An 18,645-nucleotide genomic window follows, 5' to 3' on the forward strand; every position below is an offset into this window, starting at 1 on the left:
GCCCCCGCGGAGCCGCGCGGTGCGAGCTGCCCCGCAGCTCTTGCCTCCGACATCTGGACCACATTGTCTTAATTTAGCAAAATGAGGTTTTCTTTTTTTTTTTTTTTCCTGTGGGTTTGTTTTATTTCCCTAGGGTAGGGGAGGTCTCTGATCCTTCCCCCCCCCTTTTTTTAAAGGCACACTGCCCCTACTTGTAACCCTCTTTCCTGCTGCAGTTTTTCTCCAGCCTAGCTATTTCCCTGCTGAGCCAGGGGTTAGTGATGGCTCCTGCTCCATCCTGGGCTTGAACAAGACCACGGAGGAGGATTCGGTTGATGTTCCTTGTGATCACTGGCCCCACTGAGTGCTGATGCAAAGGACTGATCTGTTTAGAGAAGCCTGGACCACTCTTATCAACGAATGGCTGGGCCCGTCCACTCACCTTTTTGCTCTTAGAAAAAGTCRGCCAAGCCTTAGAGAGCTGAGCGGTGGCCTAAAATCAAAATTTAGGTGTGTGAGATCTTGGAAAATCCCACAAAACCCTGCCAAAATGTCACCTGCTGCCGTCCCCTTGGAGCAAAGGTGGAGGCCAGGCTCACCAGGGTTTGATCTAGTGGAGCAGTTAGAGGTTTCAGCTTAATTTTTGGAGGCCTCTGTGCTTTAGATCCTCCCACAACCTCTCCTGCTGGGAAGTTGTAGCCCTGCAGGGCTGCCTGCGAGATAGCAACGGGGATGCCGCTGGGATGTGGGGCTCCTGCAGCATCCCACTGCTGCGGGCRCAGAGGGGGCTCTTGGCTGCAGCTGGCTTTGCCAGCATCTCTGCACCACTGTCCTCACTGCCAGCGTTCAGAGGTGGTGACTGCGGGTAAACTCATTGGGTCACCAGTCCTGGAGCGAGCACGAGCTGATGTAGAGGTGCCCAAAGGGAAAACAGAGTGGGAAAGCTCTGCCAGGGGCTGCACAATCCCTTCTGGCCGAGGTCAGAGCATGTGCCCTGCCCCGGAGACCATCTGCCCAAGCAAGCAGCACCATGCCCATGGGAGCGTGGGGTTGTACAGAGCGTTCAAGTGAGCAAACTCATGTCACAGTGTTGGCAGGTTCCCCAAATCCTTGGGTCTGGTGAGGCTGTGGAGACCAGGGAGGGAGAAAGATAATCTTCAAGGGCCCTGTAGCCAAATGGCCCATCAATGGCATGTCCTTCCCTGGCCTCTTGCAGCCAAACTTTGCTGAAGAGGTTCATGCGAGTCCTGAGCAGATCATGATGCTTATGGCTACTGGGAAAGGGAAGGATGTGGTGTTGGGGTTAATGGGCTGCCTCCCTGAGGATCAGGCAGTAATGATGCTGCTAATCCTATGAGGTGCAAAATGTCCTCGGGAAGCCTGGCACCCYGCCAGGACCTGAAGGGATCACACCACAGTGGGAGACCTTTCTGCTCAGCTGGCTTTTCTCCCAGACACCTTTCCAGTGATTTCCCTGCCTGGGACAGGAATGTATGTGATGAGTGATGAGGTCTGTYGTAAACTAGGCATATTTTCCAGTTCTCTGTTGTAGCAGATAGATGCAGCTCTAGAGGCATGTGTGTCTCGAGGGTTTTGCACGGTTGCTTGGTCCTAACAACAGGCTGTGGCAGAGTCTCACAGTGGAAGCTGGAGTGGGCAGATGGGTGCAAGGGAGCTAGTTTAGACAGGCAACTTGTCCTGATTACTGACAACAGGCTGCCCAAGCAGGTAGGGTGGAAATGGGAGGCCGCAGAGGAGGAACGTGCCTGCTGATGCATTTTTTTGGGCTATCAGTTGAACTGAGGGAGGAGAAAAGGCAGATAAAGGTCCCTGTTTCCAAAAGGGCTGTAGGCCAGAAAGGGCCTCCTGACAGTGTTTGCTCTTTCCCACTCATTTACTTAAAACACGCAAAGTAGTTCCTGGGCTCAGGCAGCCTGAACTCAGGGGAGCTGATATCTCAAAATGAGAATCTTTCCTTTCTCCCCAGTGTTGAGAGGTTGCAGAGCTGGAGCTTTGCTTCTCCCTGCCCCAGAAACAGGGAGCTGAACCACTTGGTCCCAGCTCGTAGCAGGAGTTGTGCTGCATCTCTTTGGCTCAAGGAAAGGCTGGGTTTGGGTTTGTGCAGGTTACCTGCTGTGAGACTTTGAGAAGAAGGATTGGAGCTTTCCTTCAAGAAGAGAGTTGGAGGCTAGAGAAGCACTTTGAATGGAGCAGAGGGCATCTGCTGCCCAGGTGGGACACATAGCTGCACATCATGGCAGCATCAGGCCAGGAAGGGAACGTCCCATATTTGTCTTTGCAAAACGCCACCCCTAGGAGCAGGCACTGGGGTGGTACAAGCTCCATCTGCCTGAGCCATGATAAGGGGAAGGAGCTGRGAGGCTTTCTAGGAAACAAGGGAAGGGGCTGGAGATCCACAGTGGCTTCACACTTCGGGCTTTCTGCCTCTGATGGASACTTGACAGCTTCTCCTGCAGCTCAGTTGCTGTCTCACTCCCTTTTTGGTCCTCCTTTTCCCCATCAGGCTCCATCCGGCAGGAAGCTGGAGAGCTGAAGATAAGCTTGAACTGTTCTCGGAAGGAACTAAACTCCATTTCGTACGATGGGCTCAGCCCTAACAGGCCTGTTCCTTGCTCACAGCAAGGTTTCTAAGGCTGCTTGCTGAGAAAGAGTGAGGGGAAAGCTGGCTTTCTTCCAGCTTAGAAAGCCCCAAAATGTCCCAAGCTTTACCCCTCATCCGCAGCCCGCCAGCATTCATGTCCTGCCTCACTGTCCCCCAGCACACAAAGCCACCACCTAGGACCTGGTGATTTTTCCTGTTAGCTTTGCTGGAAACCAAACCAGAGGCTCCTGCTAATAGGAGTCAGGAGGAAATTTGTCAGGGACAAGTTATCCATCGCTTCCTTTTTTGCAGGGGTTACTGTGCTCCCCTCTAAGCAGCTAGTGTAAGAGGCAAGGAGCAAGCAGGGGGTCACGCAGGCTGGAACCAATTCTGCCCTGAGGACCGGGGGTCTCTGCAGAGGCTTGGACAATACTCCCATCTGCTTCCTCCCCTCTAGGGAGACCTTATTGCCYCCAGGCAGTCTTATCCTGATTTTGAGGGGCCAGGACACAGCCACGGCTCTCTGGAGAAAACTTGGCTCTCTATTTTCCTCTATCCCATCRTCATCCTCGTTGGTTCCTGGCCAGCCTGACTGCTGACTCTGCCCCTGTCCCATAGGTYTTGGCCCAAGGTTCACCTCGCTGCGACCTACACAGTAACCTCCTCCAAAATGGGTGCGGATGGGACTACATTGAGTTCCCAACTAGCAGCATGAGGATTCTGGAGAACCGACCTCTCAGTGACAAGGGCTCGGGGACCTCCACCACCACCCAGATGAGCCCCCAGAAAATAGAGCTGAACCTGCGGCCAGGTAAGGGCCTCATTGCTCATGGGGTTGAGCCAATCTGCTTGGAAAGGAGATTTGGGCTCTTTGAACACCTTAATGAAAATCAACTCATGTCTAATAAGCTGCAGACTGGGCTGGTAGGTTTGGACKGCCAACAGGTCCCCTTCTAGCATAATTTCCCAGGTTCGTTTCAGCCAGACAAGCTGAAGCCAATTAACTGTTACAGCTGTTCGTGATCCTGCACTGTTGTAACACCTCCCACCACCACTTCTCACTTCCTTGAACGCTGAGAGGTTTAAAGTGACACCTGGAGGGAGGAACGCCAGTGAGGTTAGAGATGGGGTAGGTGAAATGGCCACGACAATCTCTTGCAAGTCTCCTTCCGCCCCCCTSGCTGCGACATCCAAGCGCCTAGTAAGGATGTAACTGACTTCTGAAATCCCARGCAGGAGGAAGAGACTGAATCATGTGTGACAGAGCTGTTCTCTCATGAGAACTTTTGCTCACAATTTCCAGCCGTGGCTGGTAGCTCCTTTGGATGCTGTCCCTGGGATGATTCAGCAGCCGGTGGGGCCCTTGGGTGCCTTCTAATCTCAGCAGGAACAAATTTCAGTTCTATGTGCTCATTAAAACCCTGGGGCCAGGTTTCGGTGATTGATAGGTTGTGGTTATCTCTGTTCATATCCCTGGGCCTGGCCACAGGGAAGTCCTGACCCATYGGAATAACAGCAGTCTGATGTGTCCAGTTACCTGCAAAATGGGGACATACAGCTTCTAAGTAGCCCTTGCTGTTTTAGGTCAAATGGTGTTTGGCAAGAAGCAGGTACATGCATTGCTCTGGAGAGAAACTGAGGCAGGGAGGACCTGTTCCTTGGGAGCAATGAATGAAAGCTCTGACTTGATACAATCTCTGCCCAACCAGGAAAATCTGGAATGAGTTATGTTCTTGGACTCACAAATCAAAATATTGAAGAATATAACCAGGACAGGTCACAGCCCATGTCCCACAGCCTCAGTGAGTCCTTGGCGTTTTAGCTCAGCAAGGAAAATGGAGGCTTTCTGAGCAAAAAGTCCAGATCTCCAAGATACATGGTGGTGCTCTGGCAGTGCAGCTGGCCTTAGGATAACTGGATAGGGGATGGAGCTCTTCAGTSTCTCCTAGAAAGTGGAGACACTTTCTCCATCGGAATCTCAGATGTGCAAATTTAGAAGGGGGGAAAGAAAATAGAAATAATTTGGGCTTAATTAAAGCCTTTTTCTCCAAATTTGAGGTGTTCTCAGAAGGCTGCAGCTGTGCCCTAGCTTACATTACAAAACAGCTGTTTCAGAGGACAGCAAGAAAGAACCTTTGTCTTGTTTAAAAAGCAGAAAGAAAAGGTCAACCCTAAGTGTTCTCAACATTTTTTTTCAAAGTATGAAAGTCACTGAAACTGGCCTGCTYGCCAGAAGTGTGTTGGCCCTTATTCAGAAGTTTTTGTTTCAATGGAAAATGGTTTACCAAAAAATTTCCCAATATAGCCTGGGAGGAGCCAAGAGCAGGGGGAAGCGACAAGGGGTGGGATGGGAGGTCCTAAGAGATGTCCTGAGGCTTCAGGAGCCCAAAGAAGCCCTAAGTGGCAGGCTAGTCCCGTGGCAATCGCTATAAAACCTGCTGCCCCCCCCACATTTACTTGTGGTGGCCAGTGTGTATTGGGTGCACTTCGTTAGTGTGGGACAGCCAGGGAGTATCAGCTCTGAGCAGAAGGATCTAGTCACATCCAGTAATAGGAATTGGAGAACGAGAGCCCTAAGCCATGCTTGCCATCTCCGAGGGGTTCCCAGCATACCTTCTCTGCTACTGTGGTAACTGTGATGCCCTCCTCCCAGCAGCTTTAGACCATCCCTTTGGGTTTCTGTCGACCCTGTAGATTCAGTCACTTCTTAGTGCTCTTTGCTTATCTCTGGGGAGAATCTCTCCCTCAGCTGCCATGTTGCATTACAGATGACTCCCAGGTCTTTCGCGTCCGAGTGCGCCAAGTGGAAGACTACCCAGTGGACATCTATTATCTGATGGACCTCTCCAACTCCATGAAGGATGATCTGAGGAACATCCAGAACTTGGGCACCAAGCTGGCCAGCGAGATGGGCAAGCTAACCAGCAACCTACGCATCGGTTTTGGGGCTTTTGTAGACAAGCCCATTTCTCCCTACATGTATATATCTCCTCCACAAGCCATCACAAATCCTTGCTATGAGTAAGTCCCAGCCTGATGTATTGGGTAGCAACAGCTGGGGCAGCTTTTAAGAGCCAGAAGTTAATAAGACACCACTGAGCTGTGGCTGGGATAAAGCATTTTGGCTTTGTCACACTGGGAGATACTGCATGGGTGGCTGGTATGAAGCAGTGGAGCACTGCTGGTCCCATCTGCTGAGGATTTGGCCCTTTGCATCCAARAGAGGATGCAGTAGGATTCTTAGGTTCTGTTCTGGCTTTTCTTCCCCCAAGTCTGGTGGGATCTTGGTCCAAATTCCTCTGCAGAAATGGATTTCAGCAGGGAGCTGGGTGCCTGATTTACTGGGACCAGGCAGGTCTTAAACCTTGGACACACAAGGAGGAACAGATCRACACAGGGAGGAAGAGCATTTAAAACTTTGAAGTATCATTCACCCTGAAAGGCTGTGGGTACAAACAAGTTTCTGCCATTCCTCAGGAAAGATGCTGAGGCTCAAAAACAGTAAGGGACTTCTAAAWATCCCATAATATCCACTGTGTTAGCCCGGGGAATTGGAGTTCCCAGCAGGACAAGGCTAGGAGCTGGATGAGACARCAGGTTCTCCAGAGCTTGTACACAAGAGCCTCAAGTCATCATGTTGAAGCAGGGGCTGCTGACGTGAGCCCAGCATCACTGTCAGGGTGGTTGAGTCAGGGTAAGGACAGAACTCAGAGGTGAGTCAGTCYCCCATCTGGTGCCTCAATTTCCCTTCCTCATTAGTTTACTTGAGGCCTGGGCCAGAGCAAGAACTAAAAGCAGTGTAGATGTCCTGTTTCCTAGGATCAGCTGTGATTAAGAATAGGTACGTACTATGTTGTTTGCAGGAAGGCTTGCACTGGGAGGAGGCACCCTRGAGAGAACCATAGGACAGGAGATGGCTGCAGAGCTGGAGTGGGAGCTAGAAATGGCCAGCAAGCCTTGAGCCCAGGGCTCTGACAGCTCTCTTCCCCCTGTCTCCCTCAGGATCGGCGAGACTTGCCTGCCCATGTTTGGCTACAAACACGTTCTAGCACTCACAGATGAGGTGACCCGCTTCAACGAGGAGGTGCGGAAGCAGAGTGTCTCACGGAACCGCGATGCGCCGGAGGGTGGCTTCGATGCCATCATCCAAGCCACCGTCTGCGATGTAAGAATGCCTGCCCAGGGCCGGGAGAGGGTAATTGGGCTGGGCTTGATGGATCAACCACGGAGCCCTGCTAGGACAGCATCTAGCTTGACAGCAAGCTCTGTGGAGCCACAGCAGGGCTGAAAGTCCAGAYGGGGTGAATGCTGAACAAGGGTGTTTTCAGGCTGACAGCAAGGCAAGGGAAGGGCAGGACCCTGATGTGGTCCCAGCAGCAGAGTGGGTGCTTCAGAGGCTGATGCAGCAATCCTTTGTCAGMTCTAGAGTAACCAGCCCTGAAGGGAAGTCTTCTCCTGTGCTCACGCCTTGATTTTTYGCTCATGCTGGAACATGATTTCTTAGATAATTTGCTGGAGTTACTCAAGGTGACTAATGACTGAAGGACAGAAACTCCTGTCTGTCACCTTCACAAGCGGCTCAGGCTCGCTTGCCAGCCCAAATATACCCTACAGCACTTTACTGGGAGAGTAATTACCTCCAGTTCCCTCTGTAGACTCAGGCTGAGGGGCCCATATGGCCAGAYTGTGACTTGAGGTGGTGGCAAAGGGAGTAGCTGGGGTGATAGCATGCAGGGCTGCCTGCAGCACACGCTGCTGGGGGACTGGGAGCTGCCTGTGGCCTCACTGCAGGAGAAAATTGGCTGGAGAAATGATGCTTCCCACCTGCTGGTCTTCACTACGGATGCCAAGACGCACATTGCACTGGATGGGAGGTTGGCAGGCATCGTGCAGCCCAACGACGCCCRCTGCCACATTGACGAGGAGAATTTCTACTCAGCCTCCACCACACTGGTAAGCCAGGGCCCACATGTGGGGTGGGGTGGAAACCTCCCTGTGCTATAGGTGTAGGTGGCCACAGCAGGGTGTTTTATCCATTYTGAAACAAAGCAGAGGAGACCTTGCAGGAGTGTGGTCCTAGCGAACTGCATGTGACTCTACCAGTTGTTAGAGGCTCTCCGAGTTGCCTCAAGGAGCAGCTTTAGGGAGGCCAGAGTCCCGCTCAAGATCTCTGCGGGATGGGRATCATGGACCAGCCCTGCCAGGGGAGTGCGATGGAGACCAGGGAGGTGAGGGGTACACATTCCCAGCTTCTCTGCTCTCCCTAGGACTATCCCTCTCTGGGCCTGATGACCGAGAAACTCTCACAGAAGAATATCAACTTGATCTTTGCCGTGACGGATACTGTGGTTGGCCTCTACCAGGTAATGGCTGCTGTGGAACCCCCCGCTCACAAGTTGGCTGTGGAGTCCCCAGGAGCAGCCTCTCCAGCAGGCTGCGGGTGCCTGGGCATTGCCTAGCAGCTCCGCATCCTTGCGAGCGCGTGAGGAGGGCACACTCGTGTTCTGCGAGGAGCCCAGCTTGGCTCAGGAGGGTCTTGCATGCCCAGGCCCAGCTTGGCCCAGCTGTGACATGTTCACCCGCCACAAGTGGACCATATGTCTGTTTTCTCACCAGAACTATAGTGAGCTGATCCCAGGCACAACCGTGGGGACCTTGTCCAGAGACTCCAGCAACGTCCTGCAGCTCATTGTGGACTCCTATGGGGTGAGTGTGCAGTGCCACCATGTCTCTGTGGGCAGTGCAGCCCCAGCTCTGCCCAGGCAGCTCTGAGGGGCCAAGGAGGTGAGCAGGGGCTGCCTTCTCGCTTTRGAAGAGCTAATGCTTGCAAGACCCAAAGAGCCTTGCCTTGGGTGCTTGAAGAAGACCTTTRTACTGTGGTGACCCCTACATCAGCTCTCTCCCTCCCAAAATAGCCACCATGTCACCCTGCAAACCGCCCACAGCTCCTCTGGCCCTGGGCAGCCACCTTGGACCAGCTGGAAGCATCTGCCTCCACCTGTGTGTGCAGGGTGGGCTGGGGGAAGTGATGGGAAGTCCCTTCCCGTCCTTAAAGGCCTTTCCCAATGCAGCTGAGGCCCARAAGACTCGGGGTGCATGGCTTCCTTCCCGCTCACGCTGGTGCACATGGGGAACATTGCGGTGGCATGACGGCCGCTCGGGGAGCGCGGGAAGAGGAGCTTCCCTGCCAGCATCCTTCCCTCTGCCCCAGTCGAGACCGTGTGGGCAGAAGCATGTCTGGGGTGGGGGGACCGCAGCCAGACGGAGGCAGCGGCGAGGGTGCGCAGAGCCTGCCGCTTCCCGGCCCGCGGTGACGGGGATGCTGCAGTGTGTGTGGTCCCGGCTGCTGGCAGCGAGGAAGAGCTGTGGTACCGCAGGGCCCCCGTGTCCTGGCTGTGACCCTCTCGCTGGGGCCGAGTCCTGCCGGACCCGCGCTGTCCGTTCCATCGCTTCTCTTTGCCCCCTYGCAGAAAATCCGCTCCAAGGTGGAGCTGGAAGTGCGCGACCTCCCCGAAGAGCTGTCCTTGTCCTTCAATGCCACCTGCCTCAACGACGAGGTCATCCCTGGCCTGAAGTCATGCATGGGGCTCAAGATCGGGGACACGGTGAGGCTCCCATTGGCGTGCTCGGTTTTCCTCCCCCTCTACGTAGCAGCGCTGCTCGGGAAGGGGAGCACAGCCCACGGGATTGCCAGGCACGGCCAGCTCGTCCAGCGTTCCTCGTGGACCCAGCCTTGCCYGCTCCCCGTCGGCATCTCCCACCACCTCCCAGTGACGCAGCCCTGCAGGACACATCACAGGCTTCTTGTGGCAGAGAGAGGGGTCCAGCTGGGACAGATGCAAGGGGGGAAATGCTATTTTCAGTCTGCTGCATGCAAACTGTGGTCCTCCAGCTCTGTGTGTGCTGCTGGCCAGGGCCAGATGGGGTGCAGGGCTGCGTGGGCTTCTGGGCTGACCTAGCCTGGCTGCTCAGCTGGGTGCAGTGGTGCCGAGCACGGACCGGAGCAGCTACTGCCATACCACACTGGGGACACTGACACCTGGACCCCCCTCCCCAGGTGAGCTTCAGCATCGAGGCCAAAGTGCGGGGCTGCCCGCAGGAGCGGCAGAAGTCCTTCACCATCAAGCCYGTGGGCTTCAAGGACAGCCTGACCGTGGTGGTGAACTTCGACTGCGACTGCTCCTGCGAGGCTCAGGCCGAGGCCAGCAGCCCCTCGTGCAGCCAGGGCAACGGCACGCTGGAGTGCGGCGTGTGCCGCTGCAACGCRGGCCGCCTGGGCTCGCGCTGCGAGTGCTCGGAGGAGGAGTACAACCCCTCGCAGCAGGACAACTGCAGCCCCCRCGAGGGCCAGCCCCTCTGCAGCCAGCGGGGCGAGTGCATCTGCGGGCAGTGCGTGTGTCACAGCAGCGACTTCGGCAAGGTGACGGGCAAGTACTGCGAATGCGACGACTTCTCCTGCGTCCGCTTCAAGGGCCAGATGTGCTCGGGTGAGTGGCGCGCGGCGGGCGAAGCGGGGCGGGCGGTGCACGCYGTTCCCGGCGAGCTCGAGAGGCTGCCGCGTCCTATGCTGCCCAAGCGCACAAATGATGGAGCCGCCGGCTCTTTTGGGGTTTGCCCCATACGTCTTGCTGGGTGTCCCCTCCTTCCTTGGAGGGGAACGTGGTGGTGATTCCGTTCTGCTGCTGCGGTGCCCTCTCTTTCCCCTGGATGCAGGAGGGCTCGGCTGTTTTAGGCAGTTCTCCCTTTCTCAAAGTGGTGTCAGTGTCTCTTGACTTGTCCCAGGAGGAYGGTGGGAACCTCAGCCCAAGCCTGAGGTGGGTCTTTTTTTGGCCAAGAACCCCTCAATAACATCAGAGGACCTCGGAGAGAGAGGGCAGCTGCCCCCACCACTGGCTCTCTCTGGAGCAAGGAGGAGAAATGACTCCAGTCCTGGCAGCTTGTTCCTCCTCTGCTCCGCCTGTGCCTAAAAGCATCGGCCCAGTGACAGGCTCCTGGGGTTAGAAACGGGCCTCGCTCCCTGCTTAGACTCGAAGCAAAGCCCTTCCGCAGGCCCGGAGGAATCTGAGATAATGCTCTAGGAAAGGAAACCCAGGCTGGCCGGAGAGAAGGGTGGGGAGGGATATCGCAGGGCTGGGATTTTGGAGGAGATAAAGTGCTAATTTTTTCCTCCACCCAGTTCTTAAAGACTCYTTACTGGAAAAAGTAGTGGGGAAGCAATCGTCCAGATTGCTCATCCTGACGGCATCCTCCCTCCGGCACGTTCATCCCCTTGATTTGCTACCGGGTTCCCCACCTCCAATCTTGGCTCCTGCTATCTTCAATATGAGAGAGGGCCAGATCCTSTTGTTCCTCCTACGCTAAAGACGGGAAGGATCTGGTTTGCCCTGGGTCCCCTTACAAGACACCTTCCTGCGGTTGGTTGTCCAACAAGTGCCAGGACCCCTTCCTCAGCCCGTGAGCCCTTGCCTGGCTCACCAGTAAATGCGGGAGGTGGGAGTGTGCGGCAGCAGCAAACCCCGGGCAGCCCAGTCCTGGTCTCGCAGCAGCTGGGGGAGGGACGGCAGCAGCTGGGGCTGGGACCTGAACTTGCAGCGCGTCACCTCCCAGGGCAGAGCGCTCCGACACGCTCCTGCTGAGCCCGGAGCCAGGCAGGACGCCCTCCCCCTTCCCGCCCGGAGCCGCTCCAGCTCCTGAAAGCTGTAGTAGAGTGCGTATTTATTTATTTATTTATTCCTGCGGCTGGGTTAGTTTTTTGCCGGTTTGGTTTCCGCGTCGGCCTGCCCGTGACTCGGAGCCGGCTCCGGGGAATTGGTGGGATGGAGCAGTTGGATCYGAGCCGTGTGCCCAGCCTGCCCTGGCGTGAACAGCAGTTTGTTTAACCCCCAGAAACAGCCAGTACCAATGGGGGGGGGAGAGAAATGGGGGCTGTYGGTCCCCAGGCTCCCTCCAGGAGCCCGGGCAAGACGGCTGCTGTCAGGGGGCCTAGAAAGCCACCGCTGTCTCCTGCGGGAAGTCCCAAAGCCGTCGGGACGGGACGTGCGTGGGCCCGCTGCTGACTCGGAGCATTAGCCGTGGGCCATGCTGTTGTCCCAGCTCGTCTCTGGACTCTGCGCTGCCGTGATTGATCCCTTATCTTAACAGCGTGGTGATAACAGAGGAGGAGGAGGAGGAGGAGGAGGAGGAGGAGGAGGAGGAGAACACATAGGGGTTTTCACCGCTCCGGGTCAGTGCCCAGCCTGTGCCCCGGGCAGTGCCGGTGTCTGTCCGTCTTCCGGTGCCGGCTCTGGTGGGGCTGCTTGTGCAACGGCTCCGCGGGGGGCTGGCAGGGCCCCGTGGGAGGTGTCAGTGGATCGCTGCCCCCAGGCAGAGCGGGCTGCTAATTAACCAGCTCGTTATTTCTGGCACAGCCCTGCGCCYGCATCCCTGGGCCAGCCTCCGCTCCTGCCAAGGGCCGCGAGGGTAAACGCGGCTCTGGCTGAGGCAGTAAAGGTTTTCCCCAGGGCCGACTTCTGCAAAATTGCAGAATCAAGGCTTGGCGTAAGCCCAGCCGCGTCTGCCCGTGCCCGGCTCTGCCCGTGCCCCCTCTGCCCTGCCTGACCCGGCGGCATCGATCGCGTCACGTTTAGCCGCTTCTCTCCAGCTCCTCCGCGGCCCGTGTATTTCCGTGCCCTGTCACCCGGCTCGGCGCTGTTTTTCCTGTGACTCAGTCCTAGTTCCTCATTAACCAGGTTACGCATTTATTTCTCATGCCGCTGCCACCACGCTCCGGAGCTGGAGGGCTGAGCAAAGGCGTCTGGCCCGCGGCGTGCCGGGAGCAGAGCGCCCAACGTGCCCCCGTGCACTTGGGGCTTGGGACGGGTTGGCGCGCGCTGGCTTTGCGGCGTTTCCCCCRGTTAGTTTTGCTTTTGCTGGAGACTTTCAAGTCAAAAATCAAACCGCAATCCAAATAGCTCCAGGCTTTGGCAAGGTTTTTGTGTGTCTGTCTGTCTGTCTCTGCTTTTTGTGATCAGAGCAGTCCTGGAGAGCGCGCAGAGCTTGTCAGGCTTTTCCTGGCAGTCTGCTTTCCATGAACGGTTCGGGGCTGGGAACTGAGCCGCAGCTGCAGGGTTTTGCCCGGACGTCCTAACTTAATCTGAAACTGAAGGCAAAAGCCCAAACTTGAATAACTCGGAGACGGATCTGAGCAGRGATCTCTAGTGCTGCCGCCAACCAACCTGCCGGAGCCGAGGCAGCTCRGCCTGAAACTTGGCAYGTTTTTCTTCTTTGGGTGCAACACSAAGGGCATCCGCCACGGGGGCGGAGGCAGTGTAAGGGAGAGGGGGACRCGGCGGGTGAAGGGATGGGACCAGGATCCGYGARGAGGCAGAGCCCAGCACGGACGTTAGGGCYGGGCTTAGCGCAGCGCGGGAGGCTCAGCCCGAGCCCTCGGAGGACGCCCGAGGGCTCAGGTGCCGATGTCCTCCCGGTGGTCCCCAGGCCACGGGCAATGCAGCTGCGGGGACTGCCTGTGYGACTCGGACTGGACCGGCGACTACTGCAACTGCACCACCCGCACCGACACCTGCATGTCCAGCAACGGGCTGGTGTGCAGCGGGCACGGCTCCTGCGTCTGCGGCAAGTGCGACTGCACCCAGCCCGGCTCCTACGGCGACACCTGCGAGAAGTGTCCCACGTGCCCGGACGCCTGCACCATCAAAAAGTGAGCGATGTGCCAGGGCAAGGCCGGACGAGGGAYGTGCCATGCTGGGCCAGAGCATGCTGGGGAAAGCGGAGCTGCTGGTGGSGTCTTTGCCCACTAGCCGTGCCACCGCAGCAGCTCGGTTAGGTTGGGCTTGCTGTGATCTGCCATGGGAGGGCAACTGATGGCAACAGGGTGGTTTGGCAATAGAAATGGGGGTGTGCAGCTYTGGGGTGGTCTCCCTGCCACTGTCGGGATCCCTGGTGCTCCAGAAGAGCAGGGTTATCCAAGGAACCCCAAACCGAAAGGTGCAACAGGAGAGAGCATGGAGAACCTCCCCCACCACCACTTCCCTTCCGCTCACAGCACCCCCTTCCTCTTCCTCAGGGAGTGCGTGGAGTGCAAGAAGTTCGAGCGGGGCGTCCTCGTGGAGCAGCAGTCCTGCAGCCGCTTGTGCCGCGATGAGATCGAGACGGTGCAGGAACTCGGTAGGAGAGGGGACGAGGCGCTTGGCAGGGCGGGGGTACCGCAGGCTGGAGCCGACACAGATCCCTGCCCCGAACCGTGGGAATCGGGGGCTGCGTGCGCCATGCCCAGGGCCAGGTCCTGGCCCCTGCGTGTGCTTCACCCCACGCGTGGCACGGTGGGCTCTGACAGCCTCTCGCTTCTGCAGGCRACAGGGGCAAGGACGCCGTGAACTGCACGTACAAGGACGAGAACGACTGCGTGGTGAGGTTCCAGTACCACGAGGACTCCAGCGGGAAGTCCATCCTCTCCGTCATAGAGGAGCCAGGTACGCCCGTGCTCCGGCGGCTGCCGCGAGCCCTTTCCCGAGCCCCTGGTGCCTCCACAAGGCTCCAGCCAGCGCGCAGGGGTTCGGCGGTGCCGGCGAGCCGCTCCGGGCAGCCCAGATATCCCGCTCGCTCCCAAAAGCCACCAGCGAACTCAGGCACTTGGGGTTTGGCCTGTACGGAGCAGGAGGAGCCGCCGCTGGCCACGCTMCGGCGGGGAGCACCGAGGACCCGTGTGGGTGTTCCCCACTTCCCTGTCTTCCGTAAACCAGTCCGTTGCCGTTCGGGAGAGCCAGAGGGATGGACATCTGCTTCCTCTGGGCGTCCATCCACCTGGCAGTGCGGCTTCGAGTCATCCCCCCACCAAAGGCTCTGCTGCCCGCTCCGCCGCTGGGCGTTTGCACCTCCCAAGAGCCAGGAGCCTTGCACCCGGGCTATCCGGACCCGTGTCCGCGGGTGCTACCAGGCCAAGCGGGAGCAGGACCCGCCGCTTCCTCCCGCCCTCTCTGACCCCGGGGAGCGGAGCTGGTCCCCTCCCCTGCCGGRGAGCCGCGGGGGGCTGCGCGCCTGGGCAGGGGCCGGCGCCGCTCCCCATCCCATGGGGCGGGGGGGGGGTGGGATCTGGGACTGCAGAGGGGTTAAAAGAGCTGCGTTGCTCCTCTGCGGCCCCGGACGGCGCGAGGCGTTTCCTGCCTCCGTCTCGCATCTCCCCGCCGTGTTGCTGCACCGTTTCGCCCCCCGGGTGAGGCTGAGCTGCCGGCGCGGAGGGAGATCAGCCTTCCCGGCCCCGTCTCCGACGCCACGGTTCAGATTTTCTTGAGATGTTGTTAGAGGCCCGGCTTTCATTAGCAATGCAGAAGGAATGCCTCGTTTGTCCCAGTGTTGCACCCAGCCCTCCGTGTGCCGGGCAGAGCCRGAGGGAGGGGATGCGGCTGCCTCCCACGCAGAGCAGCCCCGGGGGGGTCTGGCGCTGCTGGGCCTCCAGCAGGCTCGAGAGGCGCTTTCCAGCTGAGCTGGCCGCAGATCCTTCGAAAGCAGGGTCACTAAAGCAGCTGCTGGCTCTATTTACACCCATCCCACCCCTTCTCCGGCCTCTACGAGGCCGCAAAGTTGGGGCTTTTTTGCGCAGRACTGTGCAAGGTGCCCGGCGCGGGGGGAAGTGGCGCAGGCTGTTCTCAGAATTGATGTCTCAGTTCCTGGCTTGTCGGGCCGAGCACCGCGTCGACGTGCAGCCTGGCAGCTCCGAGCAGGGGGTGGTGGAGGGGTCGGCCAGCTGGGCTGCTGCTGGACGATATTCAAGCTGGCTAAGAACTTGGTCTCCTGAGCTGTCATCTCCCCCGTGCTGCAGCGAGACCTCTGGCACCCCTGGCCCGCAGCCACAGGCTGAGCGCTCGCAGAGGCACAGGCTCCTCCTGCTGGCTCAGGAACAYGGGGCCATCAACGGGCGCCAGGTCCAAGGGAGAAGCGGACAGCTCTAGGGTGGGCTGTTGGGTACAGCCCCCAGCCTGGTGAACTCATCTGGGCCCTGTAGACGGGAGCCTGAGCACCTGGGCACATGCATCCTGTCTCCTTTTTATAGAGACTGGTGTGCTCAAGGGTGGAGGTTTCTGCCTTCCATCAGTGGAGGATGAAGTCCTCCTTAGATTAGAGGAGATCCCCAAGCCCGTGCTCAGGCAGCGAGACAAGGTGACCGCTCAGCTGCTTTTAATTCTCCCAGTGGTGCTGAACCCATCTAACCCTTGCCTCCTTCCCCCAACAGACTGCCCGAAGGGGCCAGATATCCTGGTGGTCCTGCTCTCAGTGACGGGGGCCATCCTGCTCATCGGCCTCGCTGCCCTGCTCATCTGGAAGCTCCTCATTACCATCCATGATCGTCGSGAGTTCGCCAGGTTCGAGGAGGAGAAGGCCAGGGCAAAGTGGGACACGGTAAGGGCCAGTGGGGTCACATGTCAGACGAGTGCATCAGTGCCAAGAGTATAATCCCAGGTCTGAGTAGACCCGGATCCCAGCACTACCAATTGCAGAACCCAGTCCCTGTCCACGGTCCCCTGGGGACATTCGTTAGGGACCAGCTCACCTTCTCCATCTCTGATGTATGGTATGGGGTAGGACTCAGCCTGGACACCCCCTCCGCCATGCCTGGGGCCACGCACAGGGAAGAGCAGATGTCCTAGACGCTTCCTCCACCTCCAGCACATCCTGAGTGCTTGGCACTGGCACGACCTTCTTACTCACTGCTCGCACGAGTGTTTCCACCGCCTGAGTGAGGTGGAAGGTCCCTCCAGCTACAGGGCGCCTGGAAGGGCTGAGGCACCGGCACACGAGGAAGGGGGCTGTGGCAGCAATGGTGCCTTCCTCCCRTGTCTCCAGCACCGAGGTGGTGTCTCCACCACCAGAGGGAGTGGGGTGGCACAGCTCTTCCAGGAGCCCTGTTTGCTTCTTCACCTGCTCCCTGTGCAGCTCCTCTCTTCCAGTGCAGCTTTTCCCTGCTGTCTCCCTGCCGTGAAACTTTGTGGGGAGCTGTTAAGTGGCACAGCGTGCTCCAGGGCCAAAGCCCTGCGTGCAGCAGTGGATTCATCCCTCCATGCTGAAACAGCCCCTCAGTTTCCCCAAAGTGGAGCCAAGGCTACGTACCACCTCGCGAGGCGACGCCAAGCCCAAAGCGGTGACGCTCACGCCTCCTTTCTTCCCCCAGGGCAACAACCCGTTATACAAAGAGGCTACGTCTACCTTCACTAACATCACCTACCGCGGGAACATGTGAGGATGCCCACGGCCCGCCCCGTCCCTTCCCAGCGCTGGCTGTGGGATCAGCAAGGATCGTGGGAGTTTCTGGAGTTCGGTTTACAGAAGGGCTTGCGTGTTGTCCGTGTGCGAGTGTCTGCGTGTGTGCGAGTGTCTGCGTGTGTGCGAGTGTGTCTCTGTGTAATTTAACCCCTCGAGTGGCTCCGGGACCCTGTTGTCCGTCACCCCACTGTACTGCAGGGATGTTCTCTCCACGGCAAACCTCTTCTTTACCTCGGCGGGCCGACTCCAAGGAAGCGGGCGGCCCCTCCGTGCACTGAACAAGGAGAAAGGGGACACTGGCAAGTCTGTGAACTCCGTTAGGTGCTCTTCGGGGCTGACCAGATTTCAGGAGCAGCTGCTTGAACCCAAGGCCACAAGCAGCTCTGCATGGCCCGTGCTGGAGGAGCTCTGCCTGCCCGGAAGCTCCCCACGTTGATCTGCTGGATCCCTTGTGCACTGGACAGGCCTTGGCCCTCCTGGGTGCGGGAGCCATCTCCTCTGGGACCAGGCTGGCTCTGCTTGCTACCCAGCTGCCAGGAGCCATTGCCAGGCTTTATGGGCTGAGGTTACTGGTTGAGTAACTTGACAGCCTGGTGCTTCATGCAGCAACACAGTTCGGGCACTGCTCTGGTCCAGGACAGTGAAGAGCAGTGCCAGGATACTGCAGCAACCTTCTGAAATCCCTCCCCACACACTCAGTTTGCACCAGCAGCCACCTCCATGTAGCATCAGCTGTGCTGGTCCCAGCTGCAGCCTGACCCATGTCCACAGATGGTGCTGAGCTTCCCCATGTCTGCCTTCCCCATGCCAAGAAACACGTGGCTGGTTTAGGATAGGTCCTGTTGCCTGGAGCAGCCTTAGGCAGCAGCATCCACTGTGCTTTTTTTGTTTTGTTTTGTTTTGTTTTGTTTTGTTTTGTTTTGTTTTTTGAAGGAAAAGAAAAAAGGGGGGGCCTGGTGCCACCGTGTTCAGAGCTTGGCCCCTAGATGGCTGGATCCTGGTGGATTTATTGCATCAAATGACAACTAAGACCTCATGAAAGCTCCCTGGGCTGTTCCTCCATACCTACCTCCCCACTGTACCCAGGCCTTTGCTGGCCAGCCCCAGGGCAAGGGGACTGAGCTCTGCTTTTGTTGGGAGTCTCTTTCCCCCCTTCTCTCAAACACTCTGCTGTGCTTGGAAGCAGCTTGAGCCTGGGCTGCATCCAGAACAGCCCGGTTGGTGCAGGGTGCGTGTCCTCTGCTCTGCACCCAGAACCGCCGGCATCCTGGAGCAGCGCCAGGGGCAGAGGCGGCAGGAGCTGACACGAGAATTGGGGCTGAGCCCTGCTGCCAGCAGCAACTCGTTCCACCTCCAGATGCTTCCCAGGGCGCCAAATAAAAAGCCTCAAACCACTAACAGTGTCGGCGTCCATCCAAGTGGGCCATGCTGAGGCCTCCTGCCTTACAGGGTCCCAGCGGCTGGCTCTGCAGCACATCAGCCGGTGGCACCCAGCTTTCCCCCTCGGTCCCTGGCAGCACGGGTGGCTCTCRCCAGCCTGGAGCTGGAGATCCTGTGCTGGGGTTTGGAGTGCCTCCTGGGGCAAGGGCTGGCACCATCGCAGTGCTCAGGGCCACCACCAAGAGGAGCAGGCACAGTCAGCCGCTGCGCATGGAAGCGAGCAGAAGGAGATGGGAGGACGGGGATGGGGGGTGCTGGTCTGAGCAGGGCTGTGGGATGGGGATAGGGATGGGTGTGTGGTGCAAGTGAAGCTGGTGGACGGGGCTGGAGGAGCTGGTCCTAGGGAGCTGCAGGATGGGGATGGAGGA

The 18,645-nt window shown here is 58.0% G+C and overlaps 1 protein-coding gene across 1 annotated transcript in view; it reads left to right on the forward strand.

The window, feature by feature from the left end:
• ITGB3 (integrin subunit beta 3) overlaps positions 1-18,235 on the forward strand; it is a 23,171-nt gene extending 4,936 nt beyond the window's left edge. The window contains exons 3-15 of the mRNA XM_085308935.1: positions 3,200-3,392; positions 5,350-5,602; positions 6,584-6,746; positions 7,373-7,534; positions 7,849-7,944; positions 8,198-8,287; positions 9,052-9,186; positions 9,639-10,068; positions 13,058-13,280; positions 13,647-13,747; positions 13,933-14,052; positions 15,810-15,976; positions 16,746-18,235. Of these exons, the coding sequence (XP_085165061.1) occupies positions 3,200-3,392; positions 5,350-5,602; positions 6,584-6,746; positions 7,373-7,534; positions 7,849-7,944; positions 8,198-8,287; positions 9,052-9,186; positions 9,639-10,068; positions 13,058-13,280; positions 13,647-13,747; positions 13,933-14,052; positions 15,810-15,976; positions 16,746-16,814 (2,202 nt within the window). The 3' untranslated portion in view covers positions 16,815-18,235. The remainder of the gene's footprint in view (positions 1-3,199; positions 3,393-5,349; positions 5,603-6,583; positions 6,747-7,372; positions 7,535-7,848; positions 7,945-8,197; positions 8,288-9,051; positions 9,187-9,638; positions 10,069-13,057; positions 13,281-13,646; positions 13,748-13,932; positions 14,053-15,809; positions 15,977-16,745) is intronic.
• Positions 18,236-18,645: the final 410 nt, after the last annotated feature.

The sequence above is a fragment of the Rhea americana genome, unplaced genomic scaffold (genome assembly GCF_003343005.1).
Source record: "Rhea americana isolate MKP2758 unplaced genomic scaffold, rheAme1 scaffold_287, whole genome shotgun sequence".
Lineage (NCBI taxonomy): Eukaryota > Metazoa > Chordata > Aves > Rheiformes > Rheidae > Rhea > Rhea americana.